At 40.3% G+C, this 18,528-nt stretch overlaps 1 protein-coding gene across 2 annotated transcripts in view; it reads right to left on the bottom strand.

Moving 5' to 3' along the window:
- The window catches only part of LOC149228808 (uncharacterized), a 235,008-nt gene that overhangs the window by 137,370 nt on the left and 79,110 nt on the right, over positions 1 to 18,528 (bottom strand). For both annotated transcript variants that reach the window (XM_089378372.1, XM_089378373.1), the window contains exons 9-11: positions 2,481 to 2,581; positions 2,279 to 2,382; positions 2,111 to 2,164 (exon numbers count right to left, since the gene is read on the bottom strand). In XM_089378372.1, the coding sequence (XP_089234498.1) occupies positions 2,111 to 2,164; positions 2,279 to 2,382; positions 2,481 to 2,581 (259 nt within the window). The remainder of the gene's footprint in view (positions 1 to 2,110; positions 2,165 to 2,278; positions 2,383 to 2,480; positions 2,582 to 18,528) is intronic.

Genomic DNA, 18,528 nt, shown 5'->3' with positions numbered 1-18,528 from the left:
ATCCTTCGATTTCTCCTTCGAAACCCTCACACTCAAATCACCAATGACCTCAACATTTCACTGCTCTGATACCATGTGAAATTTCTGGCTACCTAGAAGGTGCTATTAACCCATTTAATTATTTCCTATTGCGTATTCACAGCAAATTAATTCTTCTACGGGAGGTAACAATTAACAACATAAACAACACCAATCACAAAAATGAAATTACAGGAAATATATGAGAAACCAATCACACAATTTACACCAGTATTTTTGGACAAGACATCCCTGGAAAAACATGCTTAGTCTTCAAAACCTGCATGTACTATCTTCTCCACAATCCAGGGAGCTTTCTTCCCTTTAACCACTAGAGCCAGGATTTCTAGTGGTCAACTTTTTTCTGTATGGACCATTCATGGGCAGCCACTCAAATTTCCAATTTTCTTGCTGTAAAATTACCATAGTTTGTTTATATTTGATAGTATCATCTCTTTATGGAGGTTTCCCGTTACTTAAAGGCCATGAGCTTGGATTTTTTGTCCTCAAGTACATGTAAATGCTATTTCAAATATTCGTTTCCTAGCTTTACTTTCTCAACCCTGTCCCCCATTTGTTTAATGGTTTCTAAAAGGATTTTGATTTCCTCTGCCATGATTGACACTTCCTTCAAGGGATTAAGAACTAGTGGATAGTCGTCAGGTTGTCATGGTGTACAGACTCAGATTTCCCTTCAAAAAGGTGGGGTTTTTTAATGTAGTTGTATTTGCTATCATGCCGGGGCAGACCCACGTTATGTTGGGGCCGACTGCTATGATGTTCATCAACACCAAGCTTAAATGCATCCCAAAAATGTGTCCTCCCACAAAAATAGGCAGGTCTAGGTTGAGCAAGAGGAGATCCTGTTCACAGAGCAATGGGGGGTTTATTCAAAATGCAGTGGGCATGTGTCTGCTTGTGCAGTGGGATGCGACCTAAGGTCTGTTCTCAAAGCTAGAACGTGGAAGCTAAGAGAGTGGAGTAGATGCTGAGCAAGAATAGAGGTCAAGTACAAGGGGCAAAGGCACATGAGTTCACAAGGGTCAACAACACAAGGTCAAACTCAAGCTAGGGAAAGTAAGGCCAACCACATGTTGAAGTAGGGGAAGAAGGGAACGAGCTAACCCATATGCAAGCTAGCACAAACTAGTTTGGTTCTATGGGAGCACAGAGTAAACACGAGAAAGAAACTCCCTGGTATACCTAGGCTAATGTGAGCTTAGAGCATACCAGGTATGACATGGGAAAGGAACTTCACTGACCCAAGCTGATGTGAGCTCAGAGAAAACTAAGGCCAACATAGGCTCAGACATGTGTGGCAGAGTGCTACAGATCCATGGACCCAAAAGATCTTGGTTTTTTTAACCACCCAGCTCACACCATCCAGAGCATGTGGTATCATTAGATGTCATTTATATATAGTTTGTGCGGCTATCTATTTTCAAAACTGTTACATGAATTGTGTGGGGACTGCCTGCAACAACTGCTTTACATGACAAACCGTATGAATGTCCTAGACAGATTTGTGGATGAGACAAAATGCAAGATTTTGGGTGATTATGACAAATTATATACCTCTAACCTGCATAATCTTAGCCAAAGAAAGGTAATCCTCTAGATTGATTTAGCTTGAAGTTAATTCAGAGAACATAAGCAGAAAAGGCTCAAGAATCACAAATCTAAAAATGCAGGGTCTAGAAGTAATAGTGTTTTTTGACAACTAGATGGGCAGGCTTGATTATTGAGGTAGAAGTGACAATCAAAGGCCCTAAATATTATGCATCTTTATTCCTTATACTATATGCCTTGCAATGAATTTTCATTGCTCTTCTAAAATGGATAATACACATGATACACAATAAATAAATACAGTTGAATTCCATCAAAATGATGATTAAGACTAAACAATTAGATCAGTAGTTTTTTCCATCAATTAATGCAAATTTAATGGTATTGTAACTTTAACTGAAAGGATATAAGCATCATGCACCATGAAAATTACAAAATGTAGAGAATAAAAACATGTCACCAAGAAGACTTGGATTACAGATAATGTGTTTTTGTGGGTTCTGCTATAGATCAATGAACTTACAGTCCAAGTGAAAAGCAAGCTGACATTTGCAGTAGTTTTCCCTGTATTTTTTAGCTGAATAGCCCAAGCGAGTCCAGCGAAAACAACAATTACACTGAATTAGCGTGGGAAGATATTTCAAAAGTTGGCTATACTTAGATGTCACAATAAGAATGGATGGTCACTCACCGTGTAAGAGAATACAGCTACTGGTAAACTACTCTCTTTGTAGTTGTGAGGAATAAAAGGAGAAATCTGTCGGGAGGTGATTTTTAGCTCAGGGTCTGGCTCACCTGTTTGAAGACAACAAATTAAACAGATCTCCAAGGAAAAATTCAAAAAATAATTTCTACCAGCAGATAGAATGCATAAATCTTCAGCTGAGTATTACCATCATATACTGTCCATGCCCGTGGGAAGAGAGCATGGTAAGTAGAATGTTGTCCATCTAAGTTCCAGTCCCAAGACAATATACCCGAATTTTGATTTTGCCTGGGGAGTTAATAAAACATGTTAATGTAATGAAAATCTTATCTGCAGAACCATATGCAGTAGTAGGCTAGCATTAAATGTCATACGTCTTAAATGACGGTGATTACTCAACATAAACCTTTTCCTATTAATGTAAAAGCTCTCCCTTAGTAATCAATTAGTTAATAAAATGAGAGGCTAGTCCATAAATGTAGCCTTGCATCTTAACTATAAAAACATTCAGAGAATTCAATAAAATGTCCTTTCCCTCAACATTCTCTCATTCTCTCAACGTGCTCTGCAGGGACATGCTCAAACAAAGTTAGATCCACCTCACTCAAATCAATTTCTAGCAGCAGAATCTCATATCATTATTCAAAGGATCTACACATATGCATCAAGGATTTCAGCTTACACCATTCTTTCAGCTCTTTTGTCTTCTGATCTGTCATGGCCTCTGTGGTTATCCTGAGTCAAACTAAATATAGGACAAGGTAAAAATACTAATTCATAGCAGAAAATATGATGGCAGCCTCATAGAAGCAAAATCAAAGTCAGCCTCCTTGAATAAGGAAGAGTCTATAGAAGAAAATATGACTCTGTAATAGCAAATCGACCCTTATGCTGGTGATCATTACCACATAAACTCTTACCTAATGGGAAAAGTCCCAATCCACTCGGTGAAAACCTAAGGGAAACTTGGAGGGATTATCCAATGTCACCACAACCCACTCCTGCCCTTTAAAGTGGCTCTTCTCCAATTAGAGAGGGACTTCCTAACATACGATTTCTGAAGTTATGTCACGAAATCTCAAGGTGAAAAACGAGAAGTTAATTTTAGCAAAACAAATTTATAAAAGTGAAAGATTATATAAAGGGTGATAGCAGGATCAAGACTATGTTAGTTTTTGATGATTGGGTAGCATCAGACAGGTGTTCTAGTCTCGATTTTGATCAAATAGGCTTAGAAACAGAAGTACTCCAAGAACCAAGAAAAAGTTTCAAGAAAAAACACCTAGAGATGGCTCAATTAAGTTAATTAGTCAATAATTAAAAATTTCCCAAGTCTAACTTAGGAAAAGAGATTAATTAACAGCAATTAATTGAGAAAGGTGAGATTTCTCTAGAAACTCACATGGACAGACTTAGAAATGATCTTAGCTGTTGATGGGGATTTAATCATGCTCATTGGGAGCCAACGAGAGATCATAAGAGGAGGTCGATGGGGTTGGAGATAGACACACTTGAGATCGATTTTCCTTGGCAAATCGACTTATCCAGCAGCAGCCGCTGAGCAGGGAAGAGGAGTTTGAGCCAGAGGGGAAGCAAAGTCATCGCAGGGCAAAGACAGTGATTCTGGAGGAGATTCCAGTTCCGGAGAGTCAGTTGCATGAGGGTCGAGTTTTCCTCAGTGAGGTTGTGCAGAGACTGCGCAGGATGCTTCAGAGGAGTTTGATTCAGCCAGAGTGAGGGTCGATTCAGTTGCTGGAGGCCAAGAGAAATTCCAGAAGGCCAAGCGAGTCATTCTCAGAGGTTGAGTTGGGTTGGACATCTTGATGAGGTCAGCTTTTAGGAAGTGCAAGTTTGGCCTGCACAGAGGCAGTGCAGAGGTTGACGCAGGGGCAGTAGTGTGGCCTCTTTGTGCTAGTTTTGGAGTTGGATTAGTGTCGAGTGTGACAAAGTTTGTCTCACTAATTTTTGGCCAAATTATCTTGTAGAGGATTGTCAGTTTTGGGGATCCAAATTGTAATCAAATTTCACTACTGCATATAATGATAAAACCCTCATCTGTTGCACTAGTTTTCCCACATTGTTTTTTCTGAGGACATTTGTCCAAAAATAATTATGTCAAATTTTTATGTGTGTGCTAGCATTTTGTCAGTTTGCAGCATTATATTTTTGCGGCGATTTTATTTTTGAAGAATTGCAATGTGATTTATTCATTGTTTGTCATAGCAAATAAACTAAATATTTAATCAGTTAGAATAATAAATTTCTAGTTGCTGCAATTTAGGGAAAATTTCACATGGTATCAAAGCAAGATTGACAAATCAGAGGCTCAAAGACGAAGTGAGAGAAATTTCGCAGTTCAGAGGGAGTCTGAGAGAATTTCTTCTAGGTCTGCGCACAGGCTGGCCAGGCAGTGCGAATTGCTGGACAGGGATTCGATTCCCCAGTTACAGGTGGCAGGAAGAGATCGATTTGTCCAGTAGCAGTTGCATGTGGCAGGAGGAGACTGATTTTTCCAGTAGCAATTCCAGCAGACAGTGGTGATGCCGAGAAGCAGTTCCAATAAGCATATCAACATTAGCATTGAGTATATCAGGGCGCAGTAATTTGCAGCAGTGTTTGCAATAGCGGAATCGACGCCAACTGGAAGAGAAATAGCACAGAGTGGGATTTTTCTCAGAGTGCTTCCAGATTCAATTTTCTGAAGGAAGTTCTTTATTTCCAGTTGCAGAAGGTCAGGTAAGTTTGTTAGACTAGCCAGTTTGAGTTGTTGAGATTGCAATTCATGTGCCAGTGTCTAGCAGAAAACATCTGGAAGACTGAGCGAGTTGTCTCAGGGAGCAGTTGAAGGCAGAGCGAGGCAGTAGTAGGAGTTCTGTGTATTCCAGGAAGGAGTACAAGTAGGAGAGCAGGACAAGAGGAAATTCTTGTTTATTTCCTAGTTATGGGTTTTGCAGAAAATGGCCTCGACAGGACTTCGAGATCAAGATAGGCTAGATGGAGCCTTGAATTATTGTATCTAGAAAGCCAAGATGACTTTCCTGCTAGACGAGCATGATCTCAAGACGTATGCAAAGAGGGTTGTAGTCGTACCGACAGACTTGCAGCAGCTAGAGAATTACAATAAGGAGATGGCCAAGGCGAAGCAGTTGATTCTCAATGGAGTTTGAGATCAAGTAATCTCACACATTGGGCTCAAGAATACAGCCAAAGAAATGTGGGATGCTCTCATAGCACTCTACCAGAATCCTTCCAGGAATTGTGAGATGTTCCTAAAGGAGAAGTTGAGAACCACCAGGATGGAGATGGGAGGAGGAGTTACCCCCTACCTCACCAGGATTCAGGATATCTAGAATGAGCTTGCCACAGTTGGAGAGACACCCCAAGATACTAAACTGGTGCATGTAGCTAACAACAGTTTCACCGAGGAGTGGGCTACTTTCGTCCAAGGTATTAATGGATGAGATCAGCTACCAAGTTGGGATCAATTGTGAGCAGATTTCATGTAGGAGGAGATGCAACTTGCTCTACTCAAGAGTAATCTCGGTGGCAGCAGCAGAAGATTGAAGAGTGTGGAGGAGGAGGAGAACGTAGCCCTTACGTCAAAGGGAGAGGCAAAGAAAGCTCCCAATCAAGGACAAGGCTCACAAGGAGGAGAAAAGAAGAAGGATTTGTTGAATATCAAATGCTTCAGGTGTGGCAAGTTTGGTCACTACAATACCGTGTCCTCAGAGGAAGAAGGAGAAGTAGGAGCAAGCAGCAGCTTCGACAGAGATTGACCAGTTGTCCTCCAGGTTGGAGGAAAACTTCGCCTTGTATGCAGGTATACCTCCAGGAGAGAGGCAAGGAGACATTCAGCTCTAAGCTCCAAAGTTGCGTAGAGTTGGGCAAGATCCTTCGAGGAGAGCATCAGATAGGTGTTTAGCATTGAGCATGTGTTTCCTCATGGATCAATACCCTTGCTACATGGGACCACATTATTCAATAGCAAACGGATCAGTGTTGAGGTTGGCGCAGTCAGAACTTGAGGGACAATTGCAGTCAGATGTTGAGGGGTGCAGAGCAGTCGCAACGCAGATAGTTACTCAGTGGGCAGTGCATACGCTAGTAGCAGTCATAGACTCAAGAGGCAAATGCGGAGCCACTACGTGGGCACAGATGGTTCAAAGTATTATCTCTCAATTGTAGTAGTTGAAGTTGCAACAGCACCATGAGATCAGTTACAGTGCAAAGCAGAGTTAGCAACAGTACATGGCGTACAGTGCAGGGTCAGCAGTAACGTAGATGCAAGTTGGTTCAGCTCAGAGTAGCAGACGAATCAGAGTTGCGTAGTGGCTTGATGGGCAGTGGCAAGTTGTCACAATTGTCAGACATCAGCAACGTGTGTGGGAGGATGTTATGAGATCATCTAAAACACCCTCCTTGCTAAGAGGGAGTGTTAGTTTTTGATGATTGGGTAGAGTCGGACAGGTGTTCTAGTCTCGACTTTAGTCAGAGAGGCTTAGAGACACAAGAACTCCAAAACCCCAGAAAACATTCAGGAGAAAACACCTAGAGATGGCTCAATTAAGTTAAGTAGTCATTAATAAAATTTTCCTAAGCCTAACTTAGGAAAAGTGATTAATTAATAGCAATTAATTGAGAAAAGTGAGATTTATCTAGAAACTCACATGGATCGACTAAGAAATAATCTTAGTCATTGATGGGGATTTAATCATGGCCATTAGTGAGCCAACCAGAGATTATAAGAGCAGGTCGATGGGGTTGGAGAAAAACACACTTGAGATCAATTTTCCTTGGCAGATCGAGCTATCTAGCAACAACAGCTGACCAAGGAAGAGGAGTTCGATACAAAGGGGAAGCAGAGTCAGTGACAGGCAGAGACAGTGATTCCAGAGGAGATTCCAATACTGTAAAGTCAGTTGCATGATGGTTGACTTTTCCTTAGTGAGCCTACACAAGGACTGCGCAGGAAGCTTGAGAGGAGGAGTTCGATTCAACTAGAGTGAGGGTTGATTTATTTGTTGAAGGCCGAGAAAAATTCCAAAAGGACGAGTGAGTCATTCTCAAAGGTAGAGTTTGGTTGGACGTCTTGATCAAAGTAGCTTCCAGGCAGTGCGAGTTTGGCCTACGCAAAGGCCGACGCAAGGGCAGTTCGAGTGGCTTGTTTGTGCCAGTTTTGGAGTTGGATCAGTGTCAGGTGAGACGAAATTTGTCTCACTAATTTTTGTCCAGATTATCTTGTAGAGGATCGCCAGTTTCTGTAATATTCCTAATGGAAATATACAATTATAAACAAAGCAAACATAACCAAAAACACACTGAAAAATACTCAAGCATCATAACACCATTTTAAAGCTAGAAACTACATTGCTGAGACATTTTATTAATAAATAAGAGGGTACAATAAGGTGTTGGATATCCTTGAAATTATTTAAGGTATTTTCTCCTTAATTATGGCGCATTAAGCAATATGTTTGGTGATGGGTGAGGGTGTAACTTCTATCTGAAGCAGTGTTGTGATATTCAACATTTATAGTCAATTTAAAATATATATAATAGTGCAGTACATGCAATACATGTATATGTAGCTATCATATGCATGCACCGTATGCATGCTAATATTCTTGTGCTCTCTATATTAAAGATGGGTCATTACATGATTTCCCAGATCTATTCCTGCAAACAATCTTTGAGCCCAAATCTTGCCCTCCAGGGTCTAGATATAGCTCAGATCTGAAGATTTTCTTAGCTGATTTCTCAGATCTATTCCTGCACAAGTGAAAAGAGAAAAACCTAATACCCAATATGTACAAAAACAGAGAAAATCCCAAAACCCAAGTGTTAAAATTCAAAATTATGTTACAAAATTTTAAATCTACACAAGTAAATAACAGATCTATACAAATAGTTTACAGATCTATCAGATGTGAGGAGTATGAGTCCAACTCCGCTCTCAGATCTAATCATTTAAGGCTCTTAATAGCCAGAACTATGAAAATTTCCACAAAATATTTAAAGATTTTGAAATTTTAGAAAAGTACTAGCCCAAAAACACCCTGCAGTAGAAATATTATCTTTAAGAAGAGTTTCAGCATAAATCACATGTAGAAAACCTTTGTTGATGTGTTTCGAACCAACTAGTGTGGTTCATCGTTGGGACAAGTTGAGGAGTCAGATCATAGCTGCGAGTTAAATAGGGAGAGCAGCTCTTCCAAACGGCTAGGTGTAACCATTAACGGCTATAAAAACGGCTAAATTATATAATAATATTCTAATGTTAATTAAGGGTCAATAGTAATATAATATAAAGTCAAAGTAACTCATTATATTCGTAATAAATAATTCAATAATTTATATAATCATTAATGTATTAAATAATAGAATCTTGTACTATTTCATTTTTATTTTTAAATATTCAATAATATATATATTATAACATATTATATATTTGAATCTTATACTATTTCATTTATAAATTTTATTGGTAATTAATTTATTTAATTAATTTAATTATTTAAGTTCAAAGTCAACCAAGGTGTAAAGGGGTCTCCATAACATTTTATTAAAAAATAATAATTTGGTTATTAATTAATTCTTTTTTAATATATTTAAATAAATTAAAAATCAAGGTCGAGGTTTTTTTTTGGAAATAATAAAAAATTATTAAATAGAATTAATAAATTATTTTTAATTGTTAGTTGAAAAAATTTATTATTCAATAGAATTAATAAATTATTTTTAATTGTTAGTTAAGAAATTTTATTTATAAGTGTTAGTTAAAAAAAGTAAATAAATAACTAAAATAAAATAAATAAATAAATAAAAAATAATAATATTAATAATAATTTTGGATCAAGGTAAGGGTAAAGAACATAAAATTAAAAATTATAAGAGAAGCCATCTAATAGATCTAGGGATGATAATATTAAGATCTTAATGATAAGGTGTTATTAATAAAAATAATAGAACGAGAGTTAAACAAAAAAAAACAAAAAACGGTAAACAAATTGAAAAAAGAAAAACAACAACAACAACAACAACAAGATGGTCAAGAATATGACCAAAAATTAACCAAAGGAGAAACCAAGAGGATGGAGAAGGATACGGGATAAGAAAGGGGAAAATATAGAAAGCTAGAAAAGGTCAAACAAGGGAGGAGGGGGAGGTAGGGGAAGGCTAGACTAGGAAGAAAGGGCAGGGATCCAGCAACTACTGATCTTCCAGCCGTCATCTCTATTGAGATTGTTTGGCCTCCTTTCAATCTCAATGGCTTCCCTGAATTTACAGTGATGGAACTGCGCAACATTGGCAATAACCTTGGCCTCCTCAATACAAACCTGATGCTTGGTCTTTTCCGCATGCTCTGCTAACGCTGAAGACTTTATATTATATTACTATTGACCCTCAATTAACATTAGAATACAATTATATAATTTAGCCGTTTTTATAGCCGTTAATGGTCACACCTAGCCCTTTGGAAGAGCAGATCTCCCTATTTAACTCACAGCTATGATCTGACTCCTCAATTTGTCCTGACGATGAACCACACTAGTTGGTTCGAAATGCGTCGACAAAGGTTTTCTACATGTGATTTACGCTGAAACTCTTCTTAAAAATATTATGGATCACAGAAGCCTCAATTCAATAAAAAGATTATTGTTAGATAAATCTTGAGCCTTATATGAAGTAGGGTCTTCAGAAAATATGTGTTGGGAGTTGGCTGGTCCAACCGAAGACTATCCCCAAATGCTCAATGAGAACCAAAGAGATTTTCTGCAAACACTAGATCAACCATCAAATCAAGTAGAAAATAGAACAACAATAAAATTCTGAAGAAATAGAGATACCTGCTACTTCAATCAAAATTAAAAATGTTAACCTAGACCTTCGGAATACTGAAATCTCATCTTTGAGTCCCGGACACGGGTAGGAGGAGTTGTGCGAGCATCTATAACAATCCTGGACGCTCTCTGTGAACTGTATGTCAACATCTATGGTAGGCCAAACACTCCCTAGACCATTCTATGCGAGCGTCCGGGGACCAACTCACCAGATCTACTCCAAACCCCTAGACGCTCCATTCTAGTTACTGTGCGTGCATCCAGGACAACCTAGACGCTCTTAGGACCACTCTGTGCAAGCGTCCGAGAACCAACACCTCCAAATCTGCCTCTGAAACCCTAGACACTCCCATAGGCTTCTGTGCTAGCGCCTAGGGCTCTCTAGACGTTGTCTTGACCACTGTGTACCAGCGTCCAGGGACTAAAATGCTCAGCTCTATGCCAGCGTCCAAGAATCCGAAAACTCTAGATTAGTGTAAGCTTCATCGCTGAGATTTCGGACCCTTGCGCAAACTTTCCTTCGACAAACCTGTGTGAACCAAGTCAATAAGAGAAGAGAAGATGGCTTTGATCAATTGTGTCCAAATAGCTTAAGGTCTCTTATATTTATAGGCTTTCATGAGGGTCCACTTGGGTTGAAGCCAACCTGTCCAATTTCACATGTGCTTAGGGCCGACCTAACCCAATATACATGAGTGAATAAATAAATTTAAAAACCAACTTTTGCTTATCCAAATAAGGTGATCTTTAGGTCGATCTTGGTCCTCTCAAAAAGAGGAATCTAATGCAATCATCATCTCAGTCATTTGAACTGTCTAAGGTGGAATTTGACCGCAGTTGCAAAAATTAACAGATTTTGTGAGGGTCGAAATTCCTCAAGGGTTCCTAGTTCCTTGCCATGGGTCGAGCTACAATTTCTAGGAGTGTTGGGTGAATACCGATATTCTTCCTTTTTGCGAAGGGTCGAATTCTTGTTCCAGAGGGCCAAGTTTAATTTCCAGATTTGCCAAGGAGGGCGGAATGGTTTTATAATTTATTACCCACCATTTTGTGGGTGATATCCTTAGGAGAATTTTTTTTTTCTCCAAGATGGTCCTCAGCCAACAACCAGCAGTCCCTTACAGCCACTATCTAGCTCATTGTGCCATTTCTCCGCCACTTGAGCCAAGCATGTGGTCCCTCACCCATCTGCCATGATCATATGTTTGAAGGTGGGCCTCCCGAACATAAAGGTATGCCTTGTCATTCGGTAATTGAGTATTGTAGTTTGCTTATCATAAACACTTCTGAGCATGGATTTATTGGGGGGTTTGGCGGAAAGAGTGGGTTAGGTCTGTGCTCTTGTCCCCTAAACCCCTTTTCGATATTAACCTTGGATTCTAGTCTTGCGGGATCTCTTTTACTGACCATTTGGCTTTAGGGATGGTATTTCACAGGAAACCCTGATTTTGGTTGGTGGTCCCACTCCCTTATCTTCTTATAATACCCCCTTTCCACGCAGTGTTACCCCATTCATCATTTCTCCCACTTGCGTCCACATTCCTCCACTAGGTCCACAGAGGGTTATCTCACCCCTTCCCCTTGCCCGCACCTTGGGTCAGGCCCGGAATGATGCCTGGAGGTTGATGCAGCTAAAAAGAAAGACAAAAGCATACTTGGCCACATTCAACAGGAAAATGCACCACAAAATGCAAAAGATGGTTGGGACAAATACATTTAGCACGTGGGAAAAAGCCTATACATGAGGTCTACCCCATCATCATGGCCATCACCCTGGTTCCTACAGGTTCTATGAACCTCCTTATCATATAGGAACCCATGATTTTCCCAACACCTGGTAAGCAATGAATCGCCCTACCTTGAAACATTGTATCACTGCTATATCTTATGCATCATGCTCTTACCCCTTGAGCCCCGAGCAGTTAATCAAAGAAAATCATAAAAACACAAAAGGCATATTAAGAAGTGTGGAAAAATCAAGGTCGAGGAACCTCATGTACCATGATTGCTCCCTCCCATACATTATAAACCCAAGTGTGGGCTTCCCTTTTATTAGCTACCTGTGTACCCCAGCATGTGGCTCAGGGCTGCCCCTTCTCATCCCCTACTTCATTCACCTATCTGTCATATGCCACCACCTTCTGAAGGATGTACCTTGAACATATTATCCTCTTTAGAAGTAGAAACCACCCAACAGGATACTTGGTTAACCCCATTTGGAGTTAGGAGACATTGGCACATCCCGAAGCCCATTATGGAAGGGCATGCCATTATGAAGTCCCCCCCTATGGTCCACGGTTGGTTAGCTCATTTACTCGATTTCTCTAATGACCTGTTGTACTGGAAGGCTAGGAGACACATTAGATCTTATGATGCAGGATTGCAGATGGTCTCCATCTGGAGTTTGGTCTCCCTATACAGGGTCCTAATCCTCCAGAGAGCTACATTGGCACATGTAGGATGTGTGTTGAGAGCCATGGGCCTTCGCAGCAGTAGACAGCACTCCATGGATCCCCAAGGATGGTCAGAGATGCTCAAGATACTCCCATTATACAAGGAAGATGCACGTGGTTCACCTTTACCCAGTCGGCCCCACAAATGTACCATGCACTTAGCAATTGACCTAGGACTTGTAGGATGATGTGGCATCCCCAACACCATCATTAGAGCCTTTGCAAATGATCTACAGTCATCTTCGACCCATATGGAGACCCATGAGATTATTATTGTGCCCCCACACCCATTGGGAGCACCATAGGTTTATTGTTTGGAGAACAAGGGGCCAACCCCTTGTCCATCACTTTGCAAGGTCCTACTCTTCATTATGGCACTCATGGACCTCATCAGGTCTCTTAGAGGGCTCTACGACATGTATTATTCATCATTTGACCTCTTATGAGGCGTATTCTTTCATTTGTGAGCTAGTTTGGTGAGCTTGTCACCAAAAGTTAGAATATGTGCACATCATTTTATTTTTAGGGCTTATGTAGGCCAAGGAGACTAATTCGAACTCCTCATTAGTGTATAAATACAAGTGAGATGAATTCATTTTCTCATCGTCATTTTGGATTGGATCTCTTCTCTCTCATGAGAATTTCCCACTTTTTCTTAGAGGATGAATTGGAGCTTTATGGATGAATTTTGATGTGTGGATTTGGTCTATCTTATCTTGGAGCTTCTTTCTAGTCAAATTGTGGATGGTTGGATATATTCTATTACATGTAATACATGATTTTAATGTTATTCTTGTTTACTTTATCATATACATTGGACTGGGAATTTTGTTATTTCTAGGGCTAATCGTTGCATGCATTTACCGCTTAAATTGTGAAATTTTGTCTCTATTATAGCATCTCTCAATGTATGGGCCATGTAATGTGAATGAAATCTCCTAGGGATAATTCTATCAATGAATTGATCTTGATAAGCCATCACCTTTTGCACATCGAAGTATAAAAGCTACAAGATTGCTTCTCTTTGACCTAGAAGGCTAGCGAAGTAGTCTTGAGGCCTCCTTGACCAAGAACCAAAGGTCCTCACTCATATTCATCATAGACTCCATTCTCCCAAGATTAAGGCACTGATCTACCAAAAGGTGGTCACCTTAAACCAACTTCTTTCACCTTTTCCTAGGTCTAGCCAAGTTGGGTCACCTAGGGCATCATTTTCCCAGTGAACTAGCCTCCAAAAAGTTCGATCTCCTAGCCCCTCCTGTGTTGGTGTTCCCTAAGACCTCCTCCAAATTTGAGGCCATTCCAATAGTGGAGTTGTGAGAAAATCCAAGCCCTAGCTCCGAGATCAAACTTTGCCCTAGCATCCCCAAGGTTAGTACCTTATTGGATCAATTCAACACCTTTAAGTGAATATTATTTCTTTGATCCTTTTCCCTACCTTGTCTAGGTTAAGGACACCATTAGTTGCTAAACTCCTTCCTCCTAACCTAGACTGGGTCCACTTGGTCTCGTGTGGTCTTGTTCCTTTAAAAGGGCAATTCTTCAAAAATCATCTACGATACCAATTTCATAAGGATTTTAGGGATTTGGAAACTCCTTCACAAGTCATATCCCATAAACCTAACCCTCGAATCCTCCCATCCTTCTACTAGAGGACATTGTATCTTGCTTAGAAAGCAAGCAAGCTCTATTTTTCAACCTCTTCTGGAAAGGGATTATTTGGGTCACTCCATATCCACTTATTGACTTATCCTTCATTGGTGACTCCATAATATACCGGGTCTCCTCCCATCAGTGAAAGTCCGTAAATAGAATGGAGTCTTAGCTGAGGTGACAGTGGGCTAAGTCTCCATTTGTTGCCCTTGGTCTAGCACTTGCCCTTTAGGGATCCCCTTTAAGTCCCCTACTAGTTTGAGCGATAACAAGCTTATTTGTGGAAGGTCGAATTGGTGGGCAAAATTCCTAGGGGACGATATGCTCAGTTCATGGAGGTCGAGTTCACTTCCAGGAGGACCAAATTTGGTGGAGAATCTTCAAAAAATTCCCACGTTCCTTCAATTTGTTACAGAGATTTTCCAGTTATTTGAATGAAAATACTATTGTTGGAATGGAATTTTTTGGGCATAATTTTTGGTTGTAGCATGGATTCTAGTTTGTCCACTATATGTTTGTAAAATTATCTTGTTGATAAATCAATAGAATTGTAGATTAGGGTTTATCTCTCTTACTTGATAATTACTTGTGAATTTGTTGGTCTCTTTATAAATTTATATGTTATCTTCTTTCATCAAGCAATTACCAAAGTACAAAAACATGAAGATCACAAGAGACAAGAACACAATGATGTAGGCTCCAAGCCAGGGCAAAAACCCCACAAGGGGTAAAACCTATGAAAATACTCTTCATATAGAATCAAATCAAAGTGAGATATCCAAGACCCAAGACCAAGACAAACACTGCCACACAGAGCCAACTCAGCCCTCCTTCAATTCTTCTTCATCAAGTCAAAGTCAACAAAGTCAATGTTGGTCGAACATCTAAAATCTGGTCATCTCCTAAAATTTCGGCTCCTAATTTTTCAGTTCTTGAAATCTTGGCCCTTGAAATTTCGGGCCTGCAACACCTTAGAAAAATTCATAGAACAAAGGCAGAAAAATCTTCATCTTCTCTCTCATTTGTCCTCCTCTCTCTTTCGACTTCGCTAGTTTTTTCTTCTTATCTTACCATAGAGGTCAATATACATGATGAGTAAATGAATAGTCTCTGTTAGCCACCACCTATGGGTAGTGTATATCGGAGAAAAAAAATTCTCCTAGATTGTCCTCAGTCGGCAGCCAACAGCCCCTTGCAACCATTAGATAGCTCGATGTGCCATCATCTCTGGCACTTGAGCCAGCCATATGGTCCCTCGCCCACTTGTTATGATTGTATGTTTGAAGGTGGGCCTCCCGACCCTGAAGGTATGGATTTTCATTGGTATAGTTGAGTAAATTTCCTTACTTGTCGTGGACACTTTTGGACATGGATTGGTGGGGAGATTCAGCGAAAAGAGTGGTTTAGGTCTATACTCTTGTCTCCACTGCCCGATTTCATGGTTAGTCTTGTATCCTAGCCTTGTGGAATCTCTTTTCCTAGCCATTAGCTTTAGGGTTGGCACTACATGGGAAATCTTGATTTTGGTTGCATTGTCCTGTTTCCCGACACCATGTACATCATTCCTTTCCACTCATTTTAACACCATTCATCTCTTTTCCCATCCAAGCCCACATGTGTCCACTGGGTCCACATAGGGTTAGCCTCCCCCACCCCTTGTCCACATCTTGGGTCGGGCCTAGAATGATGGCCCGAAGGTTGATGCAACTAAAAATAAAAATAAAAAAGCATAATTTGGCCATTCTCAACAGGAAATGTAACACAATGCAAAATATGGTTGGGGCATACAAATTTAGCACATGGGCAAAAGCCAAACATGAGCTCTACCCCTTATCCATGGCCATCACCCTCGTCGTTATGGGCCCTAGATGAGCCCTCTTCATCATTAAGGAACCCATGATTGTCTCAACCACTGGTGGGCAATGAATTGCCCCACCTTAAGGGGGTATCCACTGCTATATACTACACATCATGCTCTCATCCCTTGGAGCCTCGAGCAGTTATAAAGAAAAATCAATCAAAGGCAAAGGGCATATGAAGAAGGGTGGAAAAAGAAAGGTCGGGGTAACTCATGTACCATGATTTTCTCACTTCCACACTCATATACCCAACTAGGGGTTTCCCTTATTATAGCTACCCTTGTACCAAGACATGTGGTCAGGATGATTCCCCTGATCCCCACTCCATTACATTACTATATCATTTTCCACCTGCACCACTTGAGGGATGTACCATGTACATATCACCCCCTTTAAAGGTTGAAACCACCTAATAGGGTCCTTCATTAACACCTTATTGAGCTTGGAGACACCTATACATGCCAAAGACCACTATGGAAGAGCATGCCACCATGAAGTGCCCCATTGATTCCATGACTTGTAAGCTCTTTTACTTGATTATTTTGATGATTTGTTGTATTGGAGGGCAAGGGGATGAAATGAATCTTATGCAGGATTGCAGGCGAGTCTCCATTTGGGGCTTGGTCTCCCTATACGAGGTCCTGGCCCTCCAGAGGGCCACATTAGCACTTGTAGGGTGAGCGTTGAGAGTCATGGGCCTCCACCATAGCAGAGAGTACTTCATGGATCCCCAGCACCACTTATTGATTGTTTGTGTTGCACCTTTTGGATGAGGATGATGCACCTGGTTCACCATACCCAGTCAGCTCCACACTTGCACCATACACTTGGCAGATGATCCGGAGTCAAGATGAGGGTTATGTCATCATCCTAGGCCTTACAGATGGTCTAGAGGCATTTTCGATCCATTTGGAGACCCATGAGGTGTCCTTGTGTCTCTCACACCCACTTGGGGGCACCACAAAGATTTGCTTGAAAATAGGCCAACCCTTGTCCACTATGTTTGAGGTCCATTCTTGCATCATGGCACACTCGGGACTTCACTAGGCCTCTTCAAAGGCCCAACAACTCACTTTATTGATCATCCTACCTTCTAGAGAGGCTTGTCATTATGTTTTTGAGCTACATTGGTGGGCTTGTCACCAAGGGATATTATTATTGCATATTATTTTATTATTTGGGGCTCAATTAGGCCAAATTAGGCAAATCGAACTCATTAAAGATTGTATAAATAAAAGTGAGGTGATTCATTTTGATCATCATCACTTGGATTGGGATTTAGTAGCTCTTGTGAACTTCGCATTCCCTTTTGGACGACGAATTTGGATGGTATGGATGAATTTTGATGTTTGGATCTATCTCTCTTGTCTTGGAGCTTCATTATTGGCATAATATGATGATTGGATATACGCTTTTATACATGTAAGTGATATTTTCATGCTTATTCTTGTTATTTACTTTTGTCACATGAATGTTTTTGGGATTTTCACTATACACGTCTGAAATTTACTGCTTTCTTGTACGAAATTGTGGAAATTTTGTTCTTTTATAGTGTTGCATCATTGCATGGGCCATGTATGAATGGGTAAATGTTCCTAGAGTTTATGTTGTTAAAATATACCTTAATAAGTCATCATTTATTGCATATCGAACTACAAAGATCTCAAGTAGTTGCCCCCATGCCCTAATGCCACACGATGCTGCTTGAAGACCTCCTTGATTGGGTGAACCTCTTCCAAACCATAAATTCTCTTGACTCCATCTTCCCCAAAGTATAAGGCATTGGTCCTTCCATATGTGATCACTTTAAACACATATTTCTCTCACCTCTCCTCCTCTTTTTAGGCCTAGCCTCCATAGGTCATCTAGGGCATCTATTATCTCATGTTCTAGCCATCAAAAGAGTTCGATCTCTTGCCCATTATTGTGCTAGGGTTTCCTCTAGAGGCAAATTTCACAAAATTTCGATGGTCGGATCTCGAGATATTGCAAGCCCTATCCCAAGGATTGTCTCTTGCCATAGGTTTCCCTTGGCTTGTGAACTCATTTGGATCATTGCACTTTATTCCAAGAAGATTTATCCATTGATCCTCTTCTCATTCACAATTAATTCAAGCCTCTCATTCAGTAATCAATTCCTCTTCCTTGACCTAATTCTGGGTCCACTTGGTCTCGTGTGGTCCCACAATGTAACAACTCCAATTCCACAAAGATCATACAGAGATCAATTCTCCTTAAGGATTTATAGGGCTAGGAATCATCCTTACAAGATATATTCCTAAACCTTGGCCTCAAGAATCCTTTAGGCCCTTCCTAGAGAGCCTATCACCTTGCTTTCCAAGCAAGAAAGCCATACATTTGAGTCTCTTTTAGGAATAGGCCTTGGGAATCACCCTTCATCCTCACATTGATCTATTCATCTAATGGTT

Source organism: Pinus tabuliformis, chromosome J (assembly GCF_031772625.1).
Source record: "Pinus tabuliformis cultivar Carrire ecotype Pingquan chromosome J, CPIR1, whole genome shotgun sequence".
Taxonomy (NCBI): domain Eukaryota; kingdom Viridiplantae; phylum Streptophyta; class Pinopsida; order Pinales; family Pinaceae; genus Pinus; species Pinus tabuliformis.
Note: the sequence above shows the minus strand (reverse complement) of the source record. Positions and strands in the feature narration are given on the sequence as shown.